The following is a 22,064-nucleotide window of genomic DNA, read 5'->3' on the forward strand; positions in this document are numbered from 1 at the left end:
TGATGTAGAAATGCCAATATAGAATTAAAATATGAATCTGTCAGCAATTATTATTTTATTGGCTTAGCATTATATATATATATATATATATATATATATATATATATATATATATATATATATATATATATATATATATATATATATATATATATATCATTGCACTAAAGGCTGCTTTACACATTATTATTGCCTCGGTTTAATAAGCAACAACATTTTATATGATATGTATTTCACTTTACCGCTTCAATCAGAGTTCGGAATCGGTTTGCATGGTCAACTTTTTTATCATCAGTGCATCAGTGTGGGTCTCACCCTGCTTTGGTCATGGTTTAGGTGGTCTTGACGACAACACTGTAATCATACCGCCACCTAGTGGATCAGAGCATGTCCATCTTGTCATTCAATTATGTAAATACAAATCATAAAACAAGTTACACACACACTTTCTACAATTTCTCCTAAATGATACATCCGAGAGAAGATTTTAATTAAATACATTCAAAATAAAGGCAGGCGTTATTATTATAGACCAGACCTTTTTCACAGCAGACATTTAAACAGGTCATAGCAGGAAAAGCACAGGTTAATAAGGACTTGCATTAGTTATTTATATTTGATCAACACAATCTATATTGACAGGGATCTGCTTTAGCTGTCTGGTTTAAAACGTGAGCACATATGACATCAGACATGTTTGCATAAAGAGCTGTGGCTCCCGTCCGGATTAGTCACGGTGGTCTTCTCCACCTTTTGTAGTCACACCAGCAGAGTTGACACTGCTGTGCCATTTCACATGCGTTTATGGATGTGCAGGACATTGTTGCAGCAGGGGCAGGAATGCTCCACATCCTTGCAGTCGTCCACGCAGAAAGGGATGAAACAGCAAGGCCAGCAGCTGGTGTGAAATATCAAGACAAAGTCATAATAACACTACATCGTTCATTTTAAGATGGTGTGTGTGTGTGTGTGTGTGTGTGTGTGTGTGTGTGTGTGTGTGTGTGTGTGTGTGTGTGTTGGGTTTCTTTACTCACATGAAGAGTCCTAGTATGCCACAGATCAGCCAGGTGAGCATACCATTTCTGTACTCGACCTTAGTGACAACGGTGTTCTGGCAGTAAGGACACTTCATCTGTCCAGGAACATCAGTCAGCCGCTGCACCACCACCACCTGGCTCACTGTGAGGGAGACACCAAACACCCTGTTACACCCACCAACTGCTGCAATCCACACTTCCTCACCAGCCCGTCACTCGTTAGAAACAGTTGGAGAGAGACACTCACCAGGTTGGAGGACCTGAGGCTGCTGTGGGCTGTACTGGTACGCAGGAACCCCAGGTTGGAGGACCTGAGGCTGCTGTGGGCTGTACTGGTACGCAGGAGCCCCAGTTTGGAGGACCTGAGGCTGCTGTGGGCTGTACTGGTACGCAGGCTGTGGAACTGGATTATATCAGGACATTTAGCACAGATTAAGAAACAGAATCATACCAACTGGATTAGAACAACAGGAAAGCTCAAGGATATAAGAGCTATAACACTTAAAACATGCAGGTAACTCAGATCCTTGGTCTCTTACAGGGTTGGATGCCAGGCTGAGCTTGGTAGACCCCTATGTTGTGGTCCAAAGGGGGACCGGGGTATGGCGGTGCTGGTATTCCTGGGAGAGGTCCCTGGCCCTTTTCCATGTTATCTGCTAAAAGAGCAGGGGGAAGAGTAATCCTTGTAATTTAAAGCTCAGTTGAATGAAGCAAAGATGTTGAGCTGTGCAGGTTGGGTGGTTAAAACCTGGTATGTTTGCAATTTATTTTGGCACCACATCTTCCCTGATAAGTGTGAACACTTGCTAATCAAGTTGGAGAGCATTTTAAAGCAACAAATGACCAGTATGACAACACACTACCTCTCTCATGGTGGTGCGTGCCAGCAAACTGGTTCGGTGACATTGTTACATTTTAATGTAACAGATTGTCAAAAGCGAAACTGGGCACCAGGAAGTCCTAATCCTCTGTCAGAATGTTTTGTTAAATTATTTTTTAATCTCTTTTACCAAACACACAAATGTCCAATGTTATATTTTATTAGTTATTTATTTCCCAACACACCTGTCAACAGCTAATGCAAACCAGCCACTGAATTTGAAACTGTGTTAAAGGCTGTGTAAATATGAGCATGTCCCAGTGAGAAAGATGTAACCTCAGTTTGTGTGTGTGTGTGTGTGTGTGTGTGTGTGTGTGTGTGTGTGTGTGTGTGTGTGTGTGTGTGTGTGTGTGTGTGTGTGTGTGTGTGTGTGTGTGTGTGTGCTACAGCTAAATGTATGGGAGCTGAGAGAAAGGTAAATACACTACACCTTAAGAAAACATGTGCAAATGCGTGTAACTAATAGATTCTCAGTTTCAGGACCCTCCCTGGTATTGACCTTGTTTTCACAGCAGACACTATGATTTGTCATAGTCGGAAAGCACAGGTACAACAGTTGTTAAAGAAGACCTATGCTTTTCTGCTTTTTCCCTTTCCTTTAATGTGTTATATAGTCTTTGTGTGTGTAAAAGGTCTCCAGAGTTACTCCCCCACCAGAGAAATGCTGCCCTTATCAAAATCTTGCCTTTTCTTCTGTAAAAGTGGTGATAGCATCAAGTGATGCATTTGCATGACATACAAACTGCCCCGCCCCAAGTTCAGCACGTCCTCAAAGAGCTAGTAGAGGACGGTGTGTGGGCTACAAGTGTGAAATAGAAGAACGTAGCTAAAGTGGCTAAAAGTCACAATTCCTCAGCAGCACTCCTGTAGCTACAGCAACCTGTGTGTTCAGCTGCTGGGGAAACCTGTGGAGGTGAGATACGGTACGTTATGGTACGGGCCGTGACATTAGGCGCTAGGCGGTTGACCAATCACAACAGGCCAGCTGACCAATCAGAGCAAACTGTTTTTTTGGGAGGGAGGGGCAGGAGGTGAAACAGTTTCAGAGAGAGGGTGAGAAAGGCGACTGCTGGACAGCCAGGATGGGAAAATAAAGTGTTTTCTGAGCATAAAAGGTCCTCTTTTACTCAGTGGAAAACATTCTCACACCAATGCATCAGATAATGCAGCAGGTCAGTGGCACTAAGCTTCACAGACGCCTTTAGCTCAGTTTTGCACAGGTCAGGGGTCGCAGGTCAATATAAAGTCACTTGTTATGTGTCTAGTGCCAAAATAAACCAACGCATTCACAGGAAAATAGATAAAGGCAACAAAACCACTTAGTTAGGTTTAGGAAAACATCACAACTCACTTTTAGTTTCACATGACAAAAACCAAAACCTGATTACAGTCACACGCCAATAATTCCTCAAAGGATAAATATTAATTATGAAACGATATGATTCTGAGTAGCCTACAGCTAATCTGTGGGTTGTATCCATTCTATCACACCATACAGCAGTGGCCATTGGACACCTGGTGGAGATCTGCACTCTCGTGAGGGGGCACCTTTCTAGTTTGCATTTGTTTTTTTAAGCTGCATAACAAGCGCTGTTGTCCACCATGTGCAATAAAGCGTGGGGCCGAGAGTGAGCTGTCAGATCTCGCTCAACCTGTTCACAAGTGCATCAAAAACCGCCCATGAACACTGTTGCTCTGTCCAAATAGTAAAACTGATGATTAAACCTATAACCACATTCAAAGAGTCAAATAAAAGTTATAAAATTGACAAACATTGGTTCCATATATGACAAATTAGTTGAGGCTTTATTTTGTTGTTTTCATTCAACTCAAATGGCTGTCTTGGACTGTTTTGACAGTCTAAATAAAGCAATTGATTAACAATGACGGATGTCCATTGCTCTTTGCTGCGTTGATGCTCTTTGTTTTTGAAGAATAGGATCAACAAAATGAGATAAACAAGACACTTTCAGGTTCTGTTGGCATGTAATATATCTTCTTACTACATGTTTCATTCTATGTCATGCTTACCTTATTGTAAAGAGGTCAGGACGGCGCTCCACTGCTTCTTCCTCTGTTGTTTGACACCAACTGAGAAAGACAACAAGACAAATGTTGAGTGTCAGAAAGAAGGTGGAGCAACATTGTGAAAAGGCGTAGTCATCATAGGTATTCACTGTTAGGAGTTCAGTGTATTTGTAGAATGGATTTGCTCCACCATCAAAAGACATCCCCATTGCTTATTTCCAGCGTGGCTCGTAAAGAGGCGCTATTGTGTTTCTGTTGTAGGAACAAAGGCCGGGAGGAACGCCCTGTAGTAACATACAAATTATAATAAGTGTGATAAGTGGTCATTACGTGTTACATAATACAACACTCACATCCACCACGAGGTCAAAATAAAACAAGAACAGCTACATGACAATAAAGGGCGAGGATATCAAACATCTTATATTAAACTTGGACTCATCTTTCAATGTTTGAGGCCATCGGTGTGCCGTGTTATACTGAAGGGTATTATATTCTGTATGAAAGGTGCAAAGTAAATAAAAGCTGTTTTATCTGAAGCACCCTTTCTGTTATCCTAGGGATTATTAAATAGAAATACACTGACCTTGTGAGGGACATTTTATTTGAGCTTTCAGGACAAAGTCGCTTACAGTGCATACCGGTAGGTCTGTCTGTTCCCCAGCTTGTAGTGGCACTCTAACAACTACAAGAGTTCTTATGATGGAAAGCTTAAAACAAATGGGTCACAATTATACGTATCATTTAATTAATTTGAGTCCTCAAAAAATATCTCCCAAAAGCGTTGCTGTTGATATTGAAGAGTGTAATGTGGCTCAGCACCAGCAGAGGGCGCAGTGCGACGGCGTCATGAGCATGAAGTGTGACTGGGTTTTGCAGAAAGAAGACTTCAGGCTCCTCTGAAGAGAACTACAGCAGATGAAGTATACCGGTAGTTAAACTGCCAATGTGCTGCTGGCTGACCCTCATTCTTTACAGTGTGAGCGTGCCATCCTATTTGCTTTTAATCACTTTTGTTCTGGGCAACATTTGTTTTGTCTCCTATCATGCATGCATGTCAGGATTCATTTAGCTCGTCTTTAGAAAGCTGATCATGACTGCTTTTACTCTGTTTGAATATAAAGAAATGTGTTTTGCAGGGATGTGAATTACTTTAACGTTACTGTAACTACAGCTTTACTTACACCAGTAGTACTTTATTCTCAGTCCTCGTGACAAAACATTTAAAGCTTGGCCTCGGTGAGTCATCCTTCTTTCTGAACCCCCTTTTTTTTTTCTGCAGCCATGATTGATTCCAGCATGTGAAAGACTTTCTTCAGCAGGATCACTAGAGGATGGTGGTTTCAAGCATTTCACTATGGATTGCGTAGGTTTCCTTCCACCGTACGACACAGAGCGGGTTCATAAAAATGGATTGATGGGGAGCTCATGTTTAATAATGTGCATATTTATGTGCTGTAGATGTTTTTGAAGAACTGCGACTGACATCGATGTGTGGAGGCGGTCATTTCCTCCTTGGGAAGCCCAAGCCAGGAACATGCAGAACTCGTACAAGAAGAGAAAAACGGAGACATTGAGAAAAACTAGGCATGAGGATAACAAAGGTGTTAATAATACAGCATTCAAAATCATTATCGTCATTGAACATTACGAACGTGGATGGTTTTCTTTTTCATCCCTTTACTGTAAATTATGTTTTTCATTACTTTGAAGTAGACACTCTCCTCTCTCCCTCTCTCCCTCCCTCTCTCTCCTTCTCTGTCTGTGCAGGAGTTATTTAAAGATCATCAGAGGAGACAATACCTGTGTTTCTGTGCCTTTGATATAAAACAGAACTGCATTTTTCTCTGAGGCCTCTTCTTCCATCTTGTGTTTCCTCCTGGTTCTCTCTATAGTTACGAGAATAAAACTGCTTATGAAGCCCAGAGTGACATCTGCGTTGGGTATTAATGAATGAATTATAATCTTGTGGTATCAAGAAGTAGACATTGGAACAAAACAACATGTACTTTATTGGGCTTTGGGAGTACATTTTAAAATGTTGGCAGGTTCTTTGCCTTTTTTTTTAGCATAAATCTTGTTTGAGCATTAATTTACAGCCTAGTCATGTCACACATTGCATGCTGTCAATGTGTGTAATCTGTCACTTGTATTTTACACATACCCCCTGCACAGATGTGACACACATAACGGGGAATATCGTCATATTCGCAGATGCATTCAGACAGGGTGCTGCTGCAGACACAAACGTGTCTGGCTCTAAGCAGGCTGACAGAAGAGATGGACGGACGAAAATTGAGGCGAGAGGGACAGATGTGTACAGAAGCAGGAGAGACCTGAGCTGTCCTGTGCGTGTTATTCTTTTTAATGTAACTGTCTAAATATGGAACAACAAAGCCGTGTCAATAGTGGGTCTTTTCTGTTCCCTTGGTTTAATACACATTCAATACAATACATTCGATTTATGCTCCCCTATGTTCACCGGCTAGACGCTCGCTGCTGTTTGCCACTGAGCAGGGAGTGGACAGTGGATTTACCGGAGCTTGTTCTGCTGAAACCAGCTGCCACGGACAAAACAGATGACCTGACACTGAGTTGTTTACCTTTATCAATCGTTGCCGTCATAAATGCTCTGAGACGTTGTGGTTGACATTGGGTTGTCTTGACAGGGGCTGACCTTTATCTTAAATGTGATGTGTGAGGTAATGTGTGTTTTTTCACCAACGCCTTTCCTCCTGTTATCCCTAAAAGGCTGCACGCTCACAGAAGTTTTATAAGCTCATGGCTGTGACTTTTTGTGTCATTCTTCCCCGTGAGTGGACGCTGGTCAATGACAGCAGCTATTGAATGGCTTTCCCACTGGTTGGGTTCTCCTCTCTGCAGTTGCTGCAGCTTTAAGTGCATGCCACCTCTCAAGTGTGTCAGGAGTATGAAGAAAGCCTCCTCCTGCAGACTGACAGCCTCCCTCTCTGTCGGTGTCCCCGTGGGTGACGACTGTGAGAAGCACCTAGAAGACAGCTATCAGCACAGAAAAAATCAAGATCATCCTGTTAAACCCAGAGTCCAGATTCTTTTTGGGTCATTTTCTTTCTGTGAGTTCATTTGTTTAGCACCTTTAAACCATCCTTATTCACACGCATGGCATTATTTTTTAACACAAACATCATCATTGTGTCAAAAAAATCAAGAAATATTGTTTCACAAATTGTAACACGTAAAAAAGTCTACTTGAATGCAAAGTGATTGTTCCAACTCATTTATTTACCTTTTTTTAATAGAAAGTATTTGTCTGCTATTGTTGCTGTTGACTATGTTCTGCTGGGTCCACTTCTGGTTGTTGTTCTTTCTCTCTGCTGCTACAGACGCGCACATTTCGATGCCTAACAGCAGGATGACATCCAATCAATGAGAAGCAGCTGCTGGTAGAGAAATCAGTCACTAAGGTGCAGCATTTAATATTTGTCAGTTGGCAGAGAATGGTCCTTAATTTGTTTTTTATCACACACATGGATAGAAGGATGGGGAAAAAATGTACACTTATTGATATTTTATTTTTCAAGCCAGTAGACCGCAGTCCTTGTTTCTATTCAGTTTAACAAACAAATCAGCTGTAAAAATCAATAAAGGTTTTCCTTTTTAAGTAAAACTACGTTTGGTGTAGGCTATATTTAAACCTTGAATGACGTCTTCAGGAATCCCTATTAGGATAGTGTTGCCAAAAGGTACGTAGGTCTGTATGTCATTGCTTTGAGTGCACAGTAAAGACACTCGACTAAATGAGACTCACGATTTTTGTCAATTCTTCTCTTCCCTTATCAAGTACATGGCTCCCCGAACAGTAAGAGTACATTTTTTTTCAAATGAATCTGAAGTGAGGGGACATGTTCCCCCATCCCAGGTGGCAATTATTCCTTTGCCCCTTCTAGTTAAGAAATGCTGACCTTAACCATCTGCTTTTTATTGGTGCACTGCAGTCAAAAGACAAAAAGGCTTTTTTAAATTGTATTTTTAATAGGGACACATTAAAGAACATCAGCACTAAAGTCATAAAAAAAAAAAGACAAGTGTCACTTTGGATGATTAAACTGCACAAACAAAGTTGTTTTTCTCTAATTGTATTAATACAATTCAATTACATGTCTCGACACTAGCACTTTCTCAGGGTCCATGCTTCAATCCACTCGAGCTGAAAGCTTGTTAGGGCAATGCTTTGGTTTATTGGCTGTGCCTGACATTTGAATTCAAACTTTGCTCGATACCTCGTTTGTTCCCCCGCTGTGACTGAACGACTCCCATCTCATACGTAGATTGCATCACTGCCAGCTCAAAAGCTGCTACAGCTGAGGTGCAATGTGAACACTATTTAAACAAAAACGTAAATAAGCGAGCACAATGAATCTGGAGAAATCAGATTGAGGACCTTTCTTATGGAGATCTTTTTTGTGTCAGAAAGACATCTGGAGCTCATGTGAAGATGGTGTGTATTACTGCCACTGTCACAGAAGCAATAGACCTGGTGGTCTACCGCTCATGCAAGTCATAATGTCATGATTGCAAGAAGGTTTCCAATAACTAATCCTTAGTGTTATTTGTTTTTAACCTCATAATGACGAGGAAATAAACAAAAAGTGAAACCTGCAATAACACACCTATTGGGGGCAGCAGAAATCAATTATGCTAAATCTAATCATAACAATGCAATTTTCTCTCTTTTATAGCTCTGTGTTTGGTCTCTACCAACTCCTGAGGGAAATATCTGGCTCTTTAGCTGTTATATGCTCCACTTTGTTCACCAGCTAGGCTGTAACTGTGTCTGCCATTTGGTGCTGAGCAGGTCATGTGGGGTTTTCACAGCTTTTACAGTGGAGCTACCTACTGTGAGTGAACCAAAAGCTTAACAAGGAGCTGAAACTCACTATGAAACTCACATGATCATTATCTGTAGGTCATCATAGTGATCCCTATAATTACATTTATTATTTCATGCAACACCTGCTGCTGTCACCATACATTCCAGCTCTCTAATCTGGGTTTGATTGCAGGGGCAGCACTGAGCTAATGCAAATTAAAATGACACACCAGGCAGGCAATGAAAACCTTGCAGCCTTATAGGTCAGGGGAAACGCTGGTAGATGCCAGATTCATTATAGCGTGAGAAGAGGTGTGAAACATAGTGATGAATGCACTTCCTCTTTATTTTTTCCAATTCCTTTTTAATTTGATGTCTTCCGTGTGCTCTGTGAGATGCTGTTTACGTTTAGATCTTTTTTTTAAAATGGGTGAAATGAGACAGGATTCGCACCCTGGTTTTAGAATAAAGGAAAGAGGAGAAAAGGAGCAAGAGCTCGAGGGCTGAGTGGTGATGCGAAGAGATGAGAGAGGACTTGCAGAGAGAGTTAAAAGGCGAAAGAGAAGCTGGTGCTGTGATCAACGCAGACCTCCGACAGTGTGGCCTTTCATATTTCAACACCCCTGCCCCTCATTTCCTTCCCCTGGTGCTGCGGACCGCAGGTAATTTTTTGACAGGAAATATGTAATTATCTGGGATAGGGATAGGGATACGGTTAGGTTTAGGTTTAGGTTTAGGTTTAGGTTAAGGTTTAGGTTTAGGTTAAGGTTTAGGTTTAGGTTTAGGTTTAGGTTTAGGTTTAGGTTTAGGGTTATGACTAGGTTTAGGTTTAGGTTTAGGTTAAGGTTAAGGGTTAGGTTTATTTTTAAGGTTACGGTTAGGTTTAGGTTAAGGCAGGGGTGCTACCCAGTGTCAGAGGGGTATCTAGCAATAATTTTGGCCAATTCCAACTATATGTAACATTAAGGGTGTGTGTGTGTGTGTGTGTGTGTGTGTGTGTGTGTCGCAGCCCCACCCCTCGGTGAAACAGAGAGAGAGGAGTGACGCTGGATGAAGTGGTGTGCCCGTTAATTACACTAAAACACAGTAGAGACTCTCGACAACATGTTGCTGTTTTTTTTTTTTTTTCTTTCAACGAGTTTTAAAAGTGGAAATGTGACGGTGGGTACAACCGTCACTATGATCAGAGTGGACCCGACATCGCTGTGTAATGACACCGGGTGTCACACTGTCACCGACTGCCTTCACCTACCTGTACTGTCCTCTGGCTCTGCTTTGGAGCTCCTCTTCAGTTCTTTAATCCTGTATTCTCTCTCAAGACAACTCTGAGGCTTTCAAGGCTTTCTATTTTCTCGTTACTGTGCCAGATCCTACCCCTGGCATTCTGTTCTCACTATTTTACATTTAATTTTATGTTATTTTTTTTTTTAAAGATCTATTGAAGTGGGATAAAGAAAGCTGTCAAAGCTAAGAAGCTTGCTGCAGCAAGTGTGTTGTTCACCACCAAAACAACGCCAATGGGAAGTCAATTATCCTCTTTGCTTTTGTGCATCGGACACACAAACGAAATGTGACGCAAAGGAAAAGGAGATGACTGAAACACATTTTCAACTTTTTTTCTGACAACAGCACACTTTTACTCTTATTTCCCTCGTGTGCATCTCTGCACACAATATCTCTTCACTTTTTCATGGTCATTCTTTCAGTGGCAAGAGAACTATCCTACACGAGTAAGACGGCCAAGGGAAGAGGTGGATAGCACCCGACATGGAGATAGAGAACAGCCAGAGAAGCTGACCGCTGTGGGTTGGAAAAAAATAGCTTTGAACTGACAGGAGAAAGAGATGGGAGAGATGCCATAGGAGGTGATGACTGAGCAAAGCCTCCCCGATAACGCTTCTATCAAATAACCCAGCATGTCTCCTGCACACCATTTCTCATAAAGAGTCGACACACTGTTCTTTATGGTGCAAATCCTTTGTTTCATGTTTTACATTTCGTTGCCTTTTACACATTTTTCATTCTCTTTCGCCCTGTCTGACACCACATGTCATCGCTCAGGTTCACGGACTGCAGCAGCATTCATAACAGTGTCAGTACGTGGAGAGGAGGCCATGTCTTTCCTGCTTTCTGTGCATGTGAAAGCTTGTTTGTTTGCAAAAGCAGAGCTAAAGGTCAATGCTGGGCAGAAATCAGGAACTGAAAACCTATTTTGTGTTTCAGTTTCATTTGTATTTTACTAAAGAATCAAATTTCAAGCTAAAGTTGCTTTTATTAACACGGTGGTGTTTGTGTGTGTGTGTGTGTGTGTGTGTGTGTGTGTGTGTGTGTGTGTGTGTGTGTGTGTGTGTAATAGAGAGAGTGTGAGTGTGCGTTGACATACAATACCGAGATGAGAAAAGAAACTGACATTGGTGAGTTAAGTTTAATCAATAGAAATGGTGGGAGTATGTAATTATTGTGGTATTTGTTCTTGCCAAGTTATTCATAGACTGGCACCTACATTGCAAAGAGGCCCAGGTGGATCCTCCCCTACATGAATATTGTTGTTTGTGTGATGCCATATGTGCACACGATGCTGTGGACTTTATCATTCCTGTTCCTTCTCAGTTGCTTTTTAAATTGAACTGAAATCACTCAATTTTGCATTTTCAATGATTTTTTTCCCCTTGCAAAAATCATCTAACTGCATTTGGATAATTGGTGAAAATAATCTCAGCAGGAGGTCCATTTAGTAGCTGGAGTAATCCTCACGAGATGGAGTTTGAGAATTGTAGATGTTCAAATTTCCATTTTTCTAAGCAAAAGGACATTTAGTCTATGTTGGTTTCAGCGATTGAAAGCTTATGCTAATTGTGTTAAAGGAGGGACAATACACATTAATTAAAATTAATGAGCTCATCATGTAAATGAGACATATTTATCCATACAGGCCCATTTTCCTGTTTCGATCCATGGCAGCTGGATGGCATTAAAGAATACAGGAACTCATGAGCACAGACACATCAGCAATATTAAAAGTACATAATGACATCATTTTTAATTATATTGTCAGTCTGCCTTTGAGTGTGTAGACAGAGATAATTAGTGACAGTCAAACTCCTCTTCATCCAGTCTTAACCCAGAGAGAAAGTATTCTACAGGCTTTGATTGCTGCTTGACTTGGCAATATGTCACTAATAATTCTGCAGAGAAGAAACAGAAGCATTGAACTGAAGGTCATGCACAAAAAGTTATTTCTTAATTTATTTGTCCAGTATTCGTCAGGACTTGAATGATTGATGTGTAAATGTAGAAAAATTTAATTGTGAGATTGCTGCTACAAGTACTGCTATCACTGCTTCCATGTGTGTGTGTGTGTGTGTGTGTGTGTGTGTGTGTGTTGTGGTATTTCTGAAAACCCCTGTAAATAGAATTTTTAATCCAGATGGAAACAGCCGGGCTAATTACACCGAGGAAGACATTTTACTCAAAGTTGTATGATAAACTGTAGGTTCAGGAATTACGATTGTCGCCTGCTGCTGCTTTTCTTCCCTTTATCTCTTTCTTCTCACAGCTGTATTTTTTAAGATGATAAAAAAAATCAATGTTTTTTCCTGAAAGTAAACACATGCATGTCTGTCAATAGAGGACTGAATAATATAAATCGTTTCATGCAATGATGTATAATTTAGTACATAATGCTATTAATGGTGTGTTCGTTTGCCTGTGTTTTCTGTGCAGAGGCTACATAAGTAATGAAGGAGAGTAAACCTGACATCCAGTCTGTGGTCATTACAGAGATGGGCCATCTCTAAAGACCTCGCTGGGACTGAAGAAACACACAGAGTCAGATTCCTGCCCTCGCCGAAGTCAATTATTAATTAGTTGAAGATGATGGTGCAGCGATCACCAATAGACACGGCACTAAAACTTTACCGCTGGCGATTCACTCTTTACCATTGGAATATAATGTGATAAAATAGTAGTAGCGTGTGTGTGTGTGTGTGTGTGTGTGTGAGGTTGTGAGGCATACAAACCTGTTGGAATGTAGAGTACAGGCAGACCAGGATCAGCAATGTCTGGTTTTTCAAACACTATTTTATTTCAAAGAAATCCAACAAACGTACAATACTGAAGCACCTGAACAACTCTGGTTTTATCTGGTAAAATGTACAATGTGGTCTCTTTATTTTCAATGGAAAGCCTTCCTTCACCATCGACTTAATTTTCTTCTTCTTCTTCTTGCAGGGACAGCCTATATTCACCTGAGCAGCTTCTTTTCACTGCTTGCCAATGATTTATTTGGGTTTTTATTCACAGAGAGGAAACGTAGCAGAAAAGCATCTTCGAGAGTTTCTCTCTTTTCTTCATGTCCTAGTACGATAAACTAATTCCATTTATATCAACATTATTTGATTCCCATCAGCTTTTTATTGAACAACACAATGACTGATTTTATGAAGACATTGGTTGTGTGGTGAACTGATGTGAAGTCCAGAAACTGTTGTCATAAAGCAGTACTTTATCACCTAACATACAGTAATTCTAGATGTGTTATTTGCTGCTTGTTCAATGGGAAAAAGAGTAGCATGTGTTTAAACTGCCACCCGTTTTTTATAATGTATTTATAGTCCGATTAACTTGTGTTTTCATCTGGTTCACCAGTCAGCGCTCAACAGAGGCGTGGCGAAATTGTTGCTATGGTTATTTGCGTCGTGCTATTGTACGATTTCCAAGGGCACCTACCAGCCAATCAGAAACCAGTGTTTTCTGTGACCATGGTATAAGGGCATAGTCACAAATGCGTATTTATATTCACTGTTCACTTCCATTCGATGTGAGTGCAGGGGCAAATACTATATACACATAGATATATACAGTACAACAATATATGTTGTTATAAAACCTGGATTTGCCAGGGTCACACACATGTTCTGAAAAGAGAAAACATGTATATACATGTGCAAAACGTCCAAAACTGCACACACAACACAATACAAAGATGCTGATAACAGCACACAAAAGAGACAATTTTTTTCCACAAAGCTGTACAGACGTCACCTTCCCTCATCACAATTTACCCATTTAACTTAAGTGAAGCGTACATACATGAGTGAAACTCACTGACACTGAAAAATGCATTTTTACTATAATACAGAAAAACAACTTAGTGCTTTGTCCTGTTGTAGTCGAAGATATTTCTTTTATCTAAATATATCTTTCATCTTTTCAGACTAAATCACAACAGGTGGTTGGAAGAGAACCGTCTTATTTAATACACATCTTCACCACCTGCTTCAAATATCTCCTCAACAGCATATTTTGATACTGAAAAGTAAATACATTCTTAAATGTGTAAGAGATGCACGGAAAGTGAGTGAAAGCGTGAGTGTTCTTGTGTCTCTTCTCTGTAAGAGCTGTGATAATTGCTGAGAGCGGCTGAAAAGGCACTTATATGTCTGACTGGATGGAAAGAGAATTGGGACTTGTTGAACAGCATGGTGATTGATACGGGTACAAATGCATATCGAAATATGGGAAATATTCATGAGGCTGTTGTATCCCAAATGGATCATTTTGTTGCAATGCATTTCTAATGAGTGTTTCTGTGTGTCAGAAAACAGTTCTGGTCATGGATTTTTACATCACACTGCAGGAAAGCATCCGTTTTTTTGCTATTTTGAACAGCAAATCCAACCCTCCATGTTTCCACTTCTGTAGTTTCATGTCATGTTTTCTCCTCAGCTTCTCTTTTCACGTCCTAAAACCATTGGTGCTCATCACTCATTGGCTACTGTTCCTATGGAGCTATGGATGCCGGTGAGGAGAGCTTCGGCGTGGGAGGGAAGGTGGGAATTTTCGCCGCGGTTACTGAGGTTACCGTGGCAGCTCCTGTGGAGGTCACCGTGGTAGTGGTGGGTTCGATTCCTGGGCAAGTGGAGGAAGGTTGACACGAAGGGGTGGAGCGGTGCAGGTCTGCTGCTGTGTGGTAGATAGGCGAGCCTGGAGTGTGAGGAGAGATCTTCAGAGAGAGGAAGATGAGGGCCAGAGTCACGGAGGAAGGGATGGAGGAACAAAAAGAGAGGTTTATTAATCTCTGGGTAACTGTGATGAGTCTACATTGTGTTTGAAGTAGAGTTCTCCGACCTCCAGACTGTGGAACAGTATCACGCCTTAGAATAATTGCTTACAGGCTGCGAGGAAGAAATATGATTCTGCAAAAAAGGTGTTAAGTTACGCTTCCATGAAATATAGCCTTTGCTGCATTTTCTCTAATTACTTCCTGTTCTTCCAGCAAAATAATGATTTTAATTCATGTGTGAGGTAAATGTTGATGAGACAGATTTCTTAATAAAAAAATTTAAAAAACTGATGAAATAAATAGATGAAATGAATAAAACATGATGTTCGATTCCAATACATACTGTGTGTAAGTGTTCATTGTTAGTGCTCCTTTCCCACACTGGATTTAAATTACCTTCACACACACATAAGGGCTTCGCAGGAAACACTGTAGCATGTAATCCATCACAAGCCCCCCTGTTTACTGTTCACTCTCTCTACTTCATGAAGTTACTGCTAATGCCAAGCAGAATTCTCGAACCTGTGCTATTACAACTTGTACTTGCTGTTACCACGGTAACCACATCTTTGACCAAATCAACCATCAGTACGAAAAGTCACAGCTCCCAAATTACACTTAAATCATAGACTAAAATCTTATATATTGAATCTTTTAGATGCAATTTCATTCGTTGCTTGGGAGAGATCCTGCCTGAGACCAGACAAGCAGGATTTGTGAGCAGGAATATGAAGCAGAAACCTTTCGAGGATTCACTCACGCCTTCGTGATTTTATTCATTGCCTCCATGGTGGCGTTCGTTTGTCACCTTCTTCAATTAGCTGCCCACACACATACACACGTACCTGCCTGTCAGTTAATTCAGTTGTTGAGCTGGCAGTAGAACTAGCCAACCTGATGCGTCACACTCATTCGTGATGCCTGTCCGTGTGTGTGTGTGTGTGTGTGTGTGTGTGTGTGTGTGTGTGTGTGTGTGTGTGTGTGTGTGTGTGTGTGAATTATTGAAGGATGGGGTTTTTTGACGAGCATGTCTACTGACAGAGCTGAACATATATATTTTTTATTATTACATTTGTACATCTGTCTTTAGTCTTTTACTTTCCATTCTTTTACTTCCCCCCCCCCCCCCCTCACACACACACACACACACACACACACAGACACACTGGTACCTGGCTGCTCTGGGGGTCTCGGTAGGCCTGGTTAAGAGGGGAAAGGAGGACGCAGTCGTGTGCTGTGGTTTTCTCAGTGCGTGGAGCGCTGGGGTCGCCATCATCCACACCGTTGTCCTTGCACCTCACACTCCTCACACACAGCACCTGCAGGGCCACAACAGCAATTACCTGCAGAGGAGACTACTTCAGAAATGTCTCCAGCCATTGTGTTGATGGTTCACTGACCATGTGAACATGATGCGATGAGACGACAGCGTTTCACAACCAAGCAAGGAAATAGACTAGAAAATAGCCATTTTGGACAACCTGTAAGGCATTCTGAATTCAGTTGTAGTCTTATTCAAAGACAGTTTAAGACATGATTTGCGCATATTTTAGCATAAATTATGATTTTTTTGTAAAATTAGACAATCCTAGTCTATGATTTGTGTCCAGGGGTCAAATCTATGGAGGGAAAGCATCCTGTATAGCTACCTTTCTTAATACTACCTCTGGACAGTGCAACAGTAATTATTTAAAAAATATTATAAATAATAACTGTGGGGTCATCTAAAAGAACAGTTTTTGTGGCAAGCTGTGTTGTTTGTGAATAAACTGCAAAGCAAGTTGATTAAGCCTTTAAAGCAAGCTGCTGGGATTTTTCTATTGTTTATAGAGCCACCATTGATATAAATAAAAAGTAAACTATCCCTGAATCAAAGTTCCTTTTAACATATGTTCAATATGAGTCTTTTTACTGTGCAGTTAGTTATGATCATTGTCAGATGTATTGTGCTGATCAAATTATCACTCAGAACCTTTACAGAAATGAACACTTTGACATTATGCACCTCAGTTTCTGCTAGAATTAAACAGAGATATGAAGTGCAAATGAACATGCTTTAAAGGTCCTCCAGGCAAGCTAAATGGCTGCAGCGTATTGATCTTCTCTTCCAACTCTCAGCAAGAAAGCAAAGGAGCATATTTCCCCAAAACTGTCCAACGACTTGTTAGAGCTTCACATTTAGACAGTTTGTATCCCCGCAGGATATTTCAACCTACTTTCCTGAAGCTCTGCCTGAAGTTGTCCGACAGGAAGCCGTAGAGCACCGGGTTGGCACAGGAGTTGGCGTAGGACAGGATGACAGCGAAGAAATAGATGCCGGCCGTGGCGCTGGACTCCGGGATGATGACCACCAAGTTGACCATGTTGATGATGAAGAACGGCAGCCAGCAGAGGACAAACACCACCACGATCACCACCACCATCCGTGTCACCTTGCGCTCCGAACGCCGACGCTTGGTGAAGCCCGCCCGCGCCCCCGAGGACTTCATCTGCACCATTATGACGATGGTGAGGAGGACCAACAGGAGAGGGGCCATGATGGAAACGAGGGGGAGGATGTTGAGGATGATGGACATGACCGATGTGTTGATGCAGATTGATATGAATTTATACATGAGATTTTTCATCAGCCTTATATACACACACACACACACACACACACACACACACACACACACACACAGACACACAGACCTTGATAACGATAAGTAGGTAGCAGAGGCAAATGATGAGCAGCGGTCCAAAGAAGCCCACTGAGGCAGTGTAGAGAATGAAGGCTGTCGACCAAACGTTCTTTGGCTCTGGCCAGTTCATGTTGCAGGAGTAAAATGTGTCCTAAAAGAAAAAAAAAAAAAAAAAAAATGAAGAATTCAGCCACTATGTGCTTAGTCAGACAGCAAGTAAATAAACATGGGACTTTGAGGCTCCCTTAGTGTTAAACTACAAAGCTTGTAAAGTATGCATTATGGGACATTTGGAGGAAGCAGATTAAATTAGGTCTTTTTGTGGGATTTAAAGAAACATATTTTACATTGCAGAATTCATTTCCATACATTACTGGGTTGTTATCTAACCAATGGTCTTCAGCACAGCATGCATCCAAGCAGGTTGCATTCTACACCTACTTCCTTCTGAAAGCTTTTGATGTCTTACTGTAATGGCTTTCTTTCTCTGCACCTACAATAGCTTCTGCAGAAATTCTTAAAGAATGTTTTACTTTAGTTTGCGTGTTCAGCATTTCAACTTGTGTATTGTTTCCACCACAACCCTTCAGGTCTATAAATACTAAAAGGTAAAAGAAGTTAAAGGCATTCCATAGTTAACTCTGAAGTGTTATTTGTTGATATCCTATGTAGACACCCAGCATTCACAGAGTAAGCCTATGGAGTTGTGTTTCTGGCCACCTGCTGGCAAATCCAAGTCTAATATTTACTCTCCTCTTAGCTCTGTTTTTTGTCTCTACTGCTAAAGGAAATATCTGTCTCTTTTGCTACAATAATGCTCCACCTCTGCCTCCTCCAGTGCTGCCGCAATGAGTCCTAAGACCTGAAATGCTTTTCATTAAGTACCTTTTATCGAAGACAAAGGGATTTTTGAATGGGTTTTTGGTTAGATGCCTAAAATACGATGTGTGACGTTGTTAGGCCTATTTTAGGCCTACATTTAAGACACATTTACATAATCAGGGCCATGTGTCTTAAAGTTAACATTACAGTAACTCTTGTTCAACAGAATGGAAGAAGAGAATGTCTGTTGCTTTTAACTTGTTACTAGCTTGACTTCTTCACTGGTTGTAGTTCTAATACAGTACTAAAAATATTCAAGCGCAAAGATTTTGTATTCTTCTCCAGCCAGCCGTATTTAAATCCTAGTGACGTCCCTGTGTGTGGTTAGCACTTGTCAAACTTTGGAAGATATTTAAGTGACTAGCTAGCTAAATATAAGTCGTTAACTGTGATTTGGTGCTGACAGGCAGGTCTAGCCTACTCGGGTTCAGTGGCTTCATCGAAGCTTTTTCACTGTAAGAGTTTCTAGTTGAGAGTTGAAAGTGAGCCAAACACAGTTCTGAGCTATGAAACCAAAACAATGAGCTGAAAGATGCTAAAATGCTAAAGAAAAAAAAAAAAAAAAAAAAAAAAAATATATATATATATATATATATATATATATATATATATATATATATATATATATATATATATATATATATATTTAAGTGTTAAAAATTGATCTGAGATGTTTTGGCCATGTACATTCATAATTTGTTTGCTATTTGACAAGTTACTCTAAGTCATAAATGTCAGTTTCTTTGAATGTAGCTACTAATTGGAAAACTTGCAACCACAAATGCAACTTTGACAAAATACATCTAATTATCCATTTCAAATTGTATCAATAATTTGCTGGGGGGGAGTAGTAATACGTGCATATTTAATGAGATGGAAATGTCTGTTTAAACAGTGACCTTGAGTCTAGGAGAACTACATAGTTGAACTCACTCAGCTGTTGATTGGACTTCATTTACCAGGGGCATCAATTAATTAAAGCTAATATGCATTTGAATATGAAGGGTGGCCGGCAGGACTGCGGTTTATACCTGAACATCAGAGAAGATGACCACAGGCAAGACCACCACAAAGGACACGGCCCACACGGCCGCGCTCACCACCTTGGCCACGCGGGGGTGTCTCCACTTAGTGCTGCGGATTGGATGAACCACGGCCAGGTAACGATCGATGGACATGACCGTCAAGCAGAAAATAGACGTGAACTGGTTCATGGAGTCTGCCGTCATGACAACGCGGCACATGAAGGAGCCGAACGGCCAGAAGGAGAGCACGTTCTGCGTGGTGAGGAAGGGGAGCCCGATGATGTAGAGCTCGTCGGCCACCGCCAGGTTCAGGATGTAGATGTTGGTGACCGTCTTCATCTTGGCGTAGCGCAGCACCACGTAGATGGCCAGAGTGTTGCCGGTCAGACCCACCATGAAGACCGTGAGGGAGATGACCGCTGTCATCAGAGTGCTGCTGCCCTGGAACGGGACACTTTGAGTGGAAAAGTTGGAGGAGATGTTGAAGAGGCGGGGGAAGGAATAGAGCAAGGGCGAGGGAGTGGCAGGAGAGGACGAGTTGTTTGATCCGAGGGGAAACCCGTAGATCTGGTCTAGCGGCTCCATTGTGGGCTTCGGATGGGAAGGTGGCGCCACAGAGTCCAGGTGTCGATTTGTTTCACAGCTGTTTTCACTTTATTCCACGTGAGTTCATCCACGCTTACTTTGGAACAGAAAGAAGAGGAGAATCAGCAGCCACCGAACACACGAAAAGTGACTCATAGATGTGTTGTCATGCGCTTTAACACTCTTTCCCTGGAGCCTGTGCGTCACGAGCCAACCCAAAAGAGAAAGATGCGTCGCCATGTATCCTCCGTTCTAACTCTGTAAGGCTGTGTCCGTTACTGTTGCTGTAATGAGTGAATAAGTGCAGTCACGTCTCCGATGTCTGTGCGTGTTAACTACCGATTAATGTATCATCCTACGTGACACTGCATCCGCTGCGTCGCGCGCCAAGTGGGAACAGTGCCGCGCTTTTACGCACGGCACATCAGCTTGACTACAACCTCTATAATCATGCCTGCGCTGTGAATACAGGTGATACTATATGTGTAATGCCTGCACTGATGGTGCATGAAGGATCTTTGATTAATGACGTGTTGTACTCCTAATGCAAAGCGACACATTTTTAATCAGGCATACACTATTAATGCTTCATTCAGAGACGAGAACATGCTTACTTTGGCGAGCAGCGAAAAAAAGCCCACGTCTGTGTGTGATCAAATTATAACGAGCAGGTCCCCGAAGCCAAACTCCTCATTGTCAGTTCAGTCTTCCGAGTCCCAAATAAATCTCCAACCTATGGATCGCTCATGTCCGATCTCCCAATCGTTCGCTGTCCGTGGTGCTGAGCAGAATGTGTCAGCAGCAGCAGCAGCAGCTCCCCGCTTCTCCTTCCTCCCTCAACTTTATGTCTACATAGCTTCTATGATACGATGTGTTGGGGGAGAGAGAGAAAGAGAGAGAGAGAGAGAGAGAGAGAGAGAGAGAGAGAGAGAGAGAGAGAGAGAGAGAGAGATGTACCAAAACGCATCAGGGGCAAAGGCATGGGGGTCTTCAGTCTGATTTTGACGGTTAAAGAAGAGTCATGTTAGATTTTATTATTATATTTTATTTGTTCTCTTATACTTGAGAATCTCCATGTTCTGCTGTTTTATAGCTTACTTCCACTCCGCTACCTTTTAGAGGGAAATATTGTACTGTTTATTCCAATATGTTTAGCGAACAGTTATTTTGAAGGGTTGAGAATTTGAGTGACTATTCGACAATCGTAAAAGTGATGATACAGGGCTTTAGATTAAGCCACCCAATTGTCCAGTTACAAGCTCAGCCAAACGGGGGTTAAAGGATCGTCGTGTAGGATTTAGTGGCATCCAGGTGAAGTGCTTTTCGCTCAAGACACCTGTGCTTTTTGGCCACATCATCAAAAGTATACGACAGCTGATCCAGCAGGATCACACACAATAAACTCCTAAATCCAGAGCAGGAAGGCTGCTTCTGTGCATTATTGTTCCAGTCTGACATTTCTCTGTACAGGTTTGATACACCAGAAGCAATGGACAAATCAATTCCTCCCTTGTTTGCTGTTCATACTGATTTGCCTGCCTGTCTACAATGTACCACTCCACTCAACTGGGATTTGCCAAAGAAAAATGCATTCTGGCAGCATATGAATGAATACAGTCATCTCCTACAGAGATAACATTTAACCATAGATGTGCAAAGCAGTGGGGGAGTTTAGGATTAAGGTTAAATATGCTTTTAAATATACATTTTGCCTTTATGAGATACAGGAAACATGACATGCAACAAAGGTTTGTGTCCGAGGTCGTAGCATGGACATAGCTGAGAAGGACAAGGGCCCTCTTGTTTATTGTTGTCCCCTATAAGCAAGAAGAGCGTTTATCTGTGTGTGGCGATGCTTTCTTTTGTCCTTGCCATTATGGTGCACCTGATATAAGATTCGGAGCCTGTCACTTTCCATTACAGGGAAGAATTAGTCATCCGGAAATTGGTCGAATATCAGCAGAGCTGGCCGACAAGGGGCTGCAGGGACCTCTATAAGGGAACGTTCACAGCTTAATGAATTCTTTTCT

At 41.5% G+C, this 22,064-nt stretch overlaps 2 protein-coding genes across 3 annotated transcripts; both read right to left on the reverse strand.

The window, feature by feature from the left end:
- Positions 1-191: 191 nt before the first annotated feature.
- Positions 192-4,061, reverse strand: LOC311010688 (uncharacterized protein). Of its 2 annotated transcripts, none has more exons than XM_084005277.1 (5): positions 3,949-4,016; positions 1,577-1,690; positions 1,285-1,440; positions 1,035-1,179; positions 192-898 (listed from the first exon to the last, which is right to left on the reverse strand). In XM_084005277.1, the coding sequence occupies exons 2-5, from the start codon at positions 1,683-1,685 to the stop codon at positions 793-795; spliced, it is 516 nt and encodes a 171-aa protein (XP_083861403.1). In that variant the 5' UTR covers positions 1,686-1,690; positions 3,949-4,016; the 3' UTR covers positions 192-792. The 2 variants fall into 2 exon arrangements, with proteins under 2 accessions (XP_083861403.1, XP_083861402.1); XM_084005276.1 differs by having other exon boundaries at positions 194-898; positions 1,577-1,693; positions 3,949-4,061.
- Positions 4,062-13,291: 9,230 nt separating this feature from the next.
- Positions 13,292-20,055, reverse strand: LOC311011198 (somatostatin-like receptor.1). The gene is made up of 5 exons (XM_084006004.1): positions 19,456-20,055; positions 17,553-17,693; positions 17,075-17,347; positions 16,031-16,177; positions 13,292-14,798 (listed from the first exon to the last, which is right to left on the reverse strand). The coding sequence occupies exons 1-5, from the start codon at positions 20,032-20,034 to the stop codon at positions 14,577-14,579; spliced, it is 1,362 nt and encodes a 453-aa protein (XP_083862130.1). The 5' UTR covers positions 20,035-20,055; the 3' UTR covers positions 13,292-14,576.
- Positions 20,056-22,064: the final 2,009 nt, after the last annotated feature.

The sequence above is a fragment of the Eutrigla gurnardus genome, assembly GCF_963514095.1.
Source record: "Eutrigla gurnardus genome assembly, chromosome: 3".
NCBI lineage: Eukaryota > Metazoa > Chordata > Actinopteri > Perciformes > Triglidae > Eutrigla > Eutrigla gurnardus.

Coding starts and splice junctions, on each gene's coding strand:
- LOC311010688 (XM_084005277.1), bottom strand. CDS start 1,685: ATGGAAAAGGGCCAGGGACCTCTCCCAGGAATACCAGCACCGCCATAC. Junction 1,180..1,284: donor GCCTCAGGTCCTCCAACCTG/GTGAGTGTCTCT, acceptor TCTCCCTCACAG/TGAGCCAGGTGGTGGTGGTG. Junction 899..1,034: donor GGCATACTAGGACTCTTCAT/GTGAGTAAAGAA, acceptor ATTTCACACCAG/CTGCTGGCCTTGCTGTTTCA.
- LOC311011198 (XM_084006004.1), bottom strand. CDS start 20,034: ATGGAGCCGCTAGACCAGATCTACGGGTTTCCCCTCGGATCAAACAAC. Junction 17,348..17,552: donor ACCTACTTATCGTTATCAAG/GTCTGTGTGTCT, acceptor ATAATGGTGCAG/ATGAAGTCCTCGGGGGCGCG. Junction 16,178..17,074: donor TCAGGCAGAGCTTCAGGAAA/GTAGGTTGAAAT, acceptor GTGGCCCTGCAG/GTGCTGTGTGTGAGGAGTGT.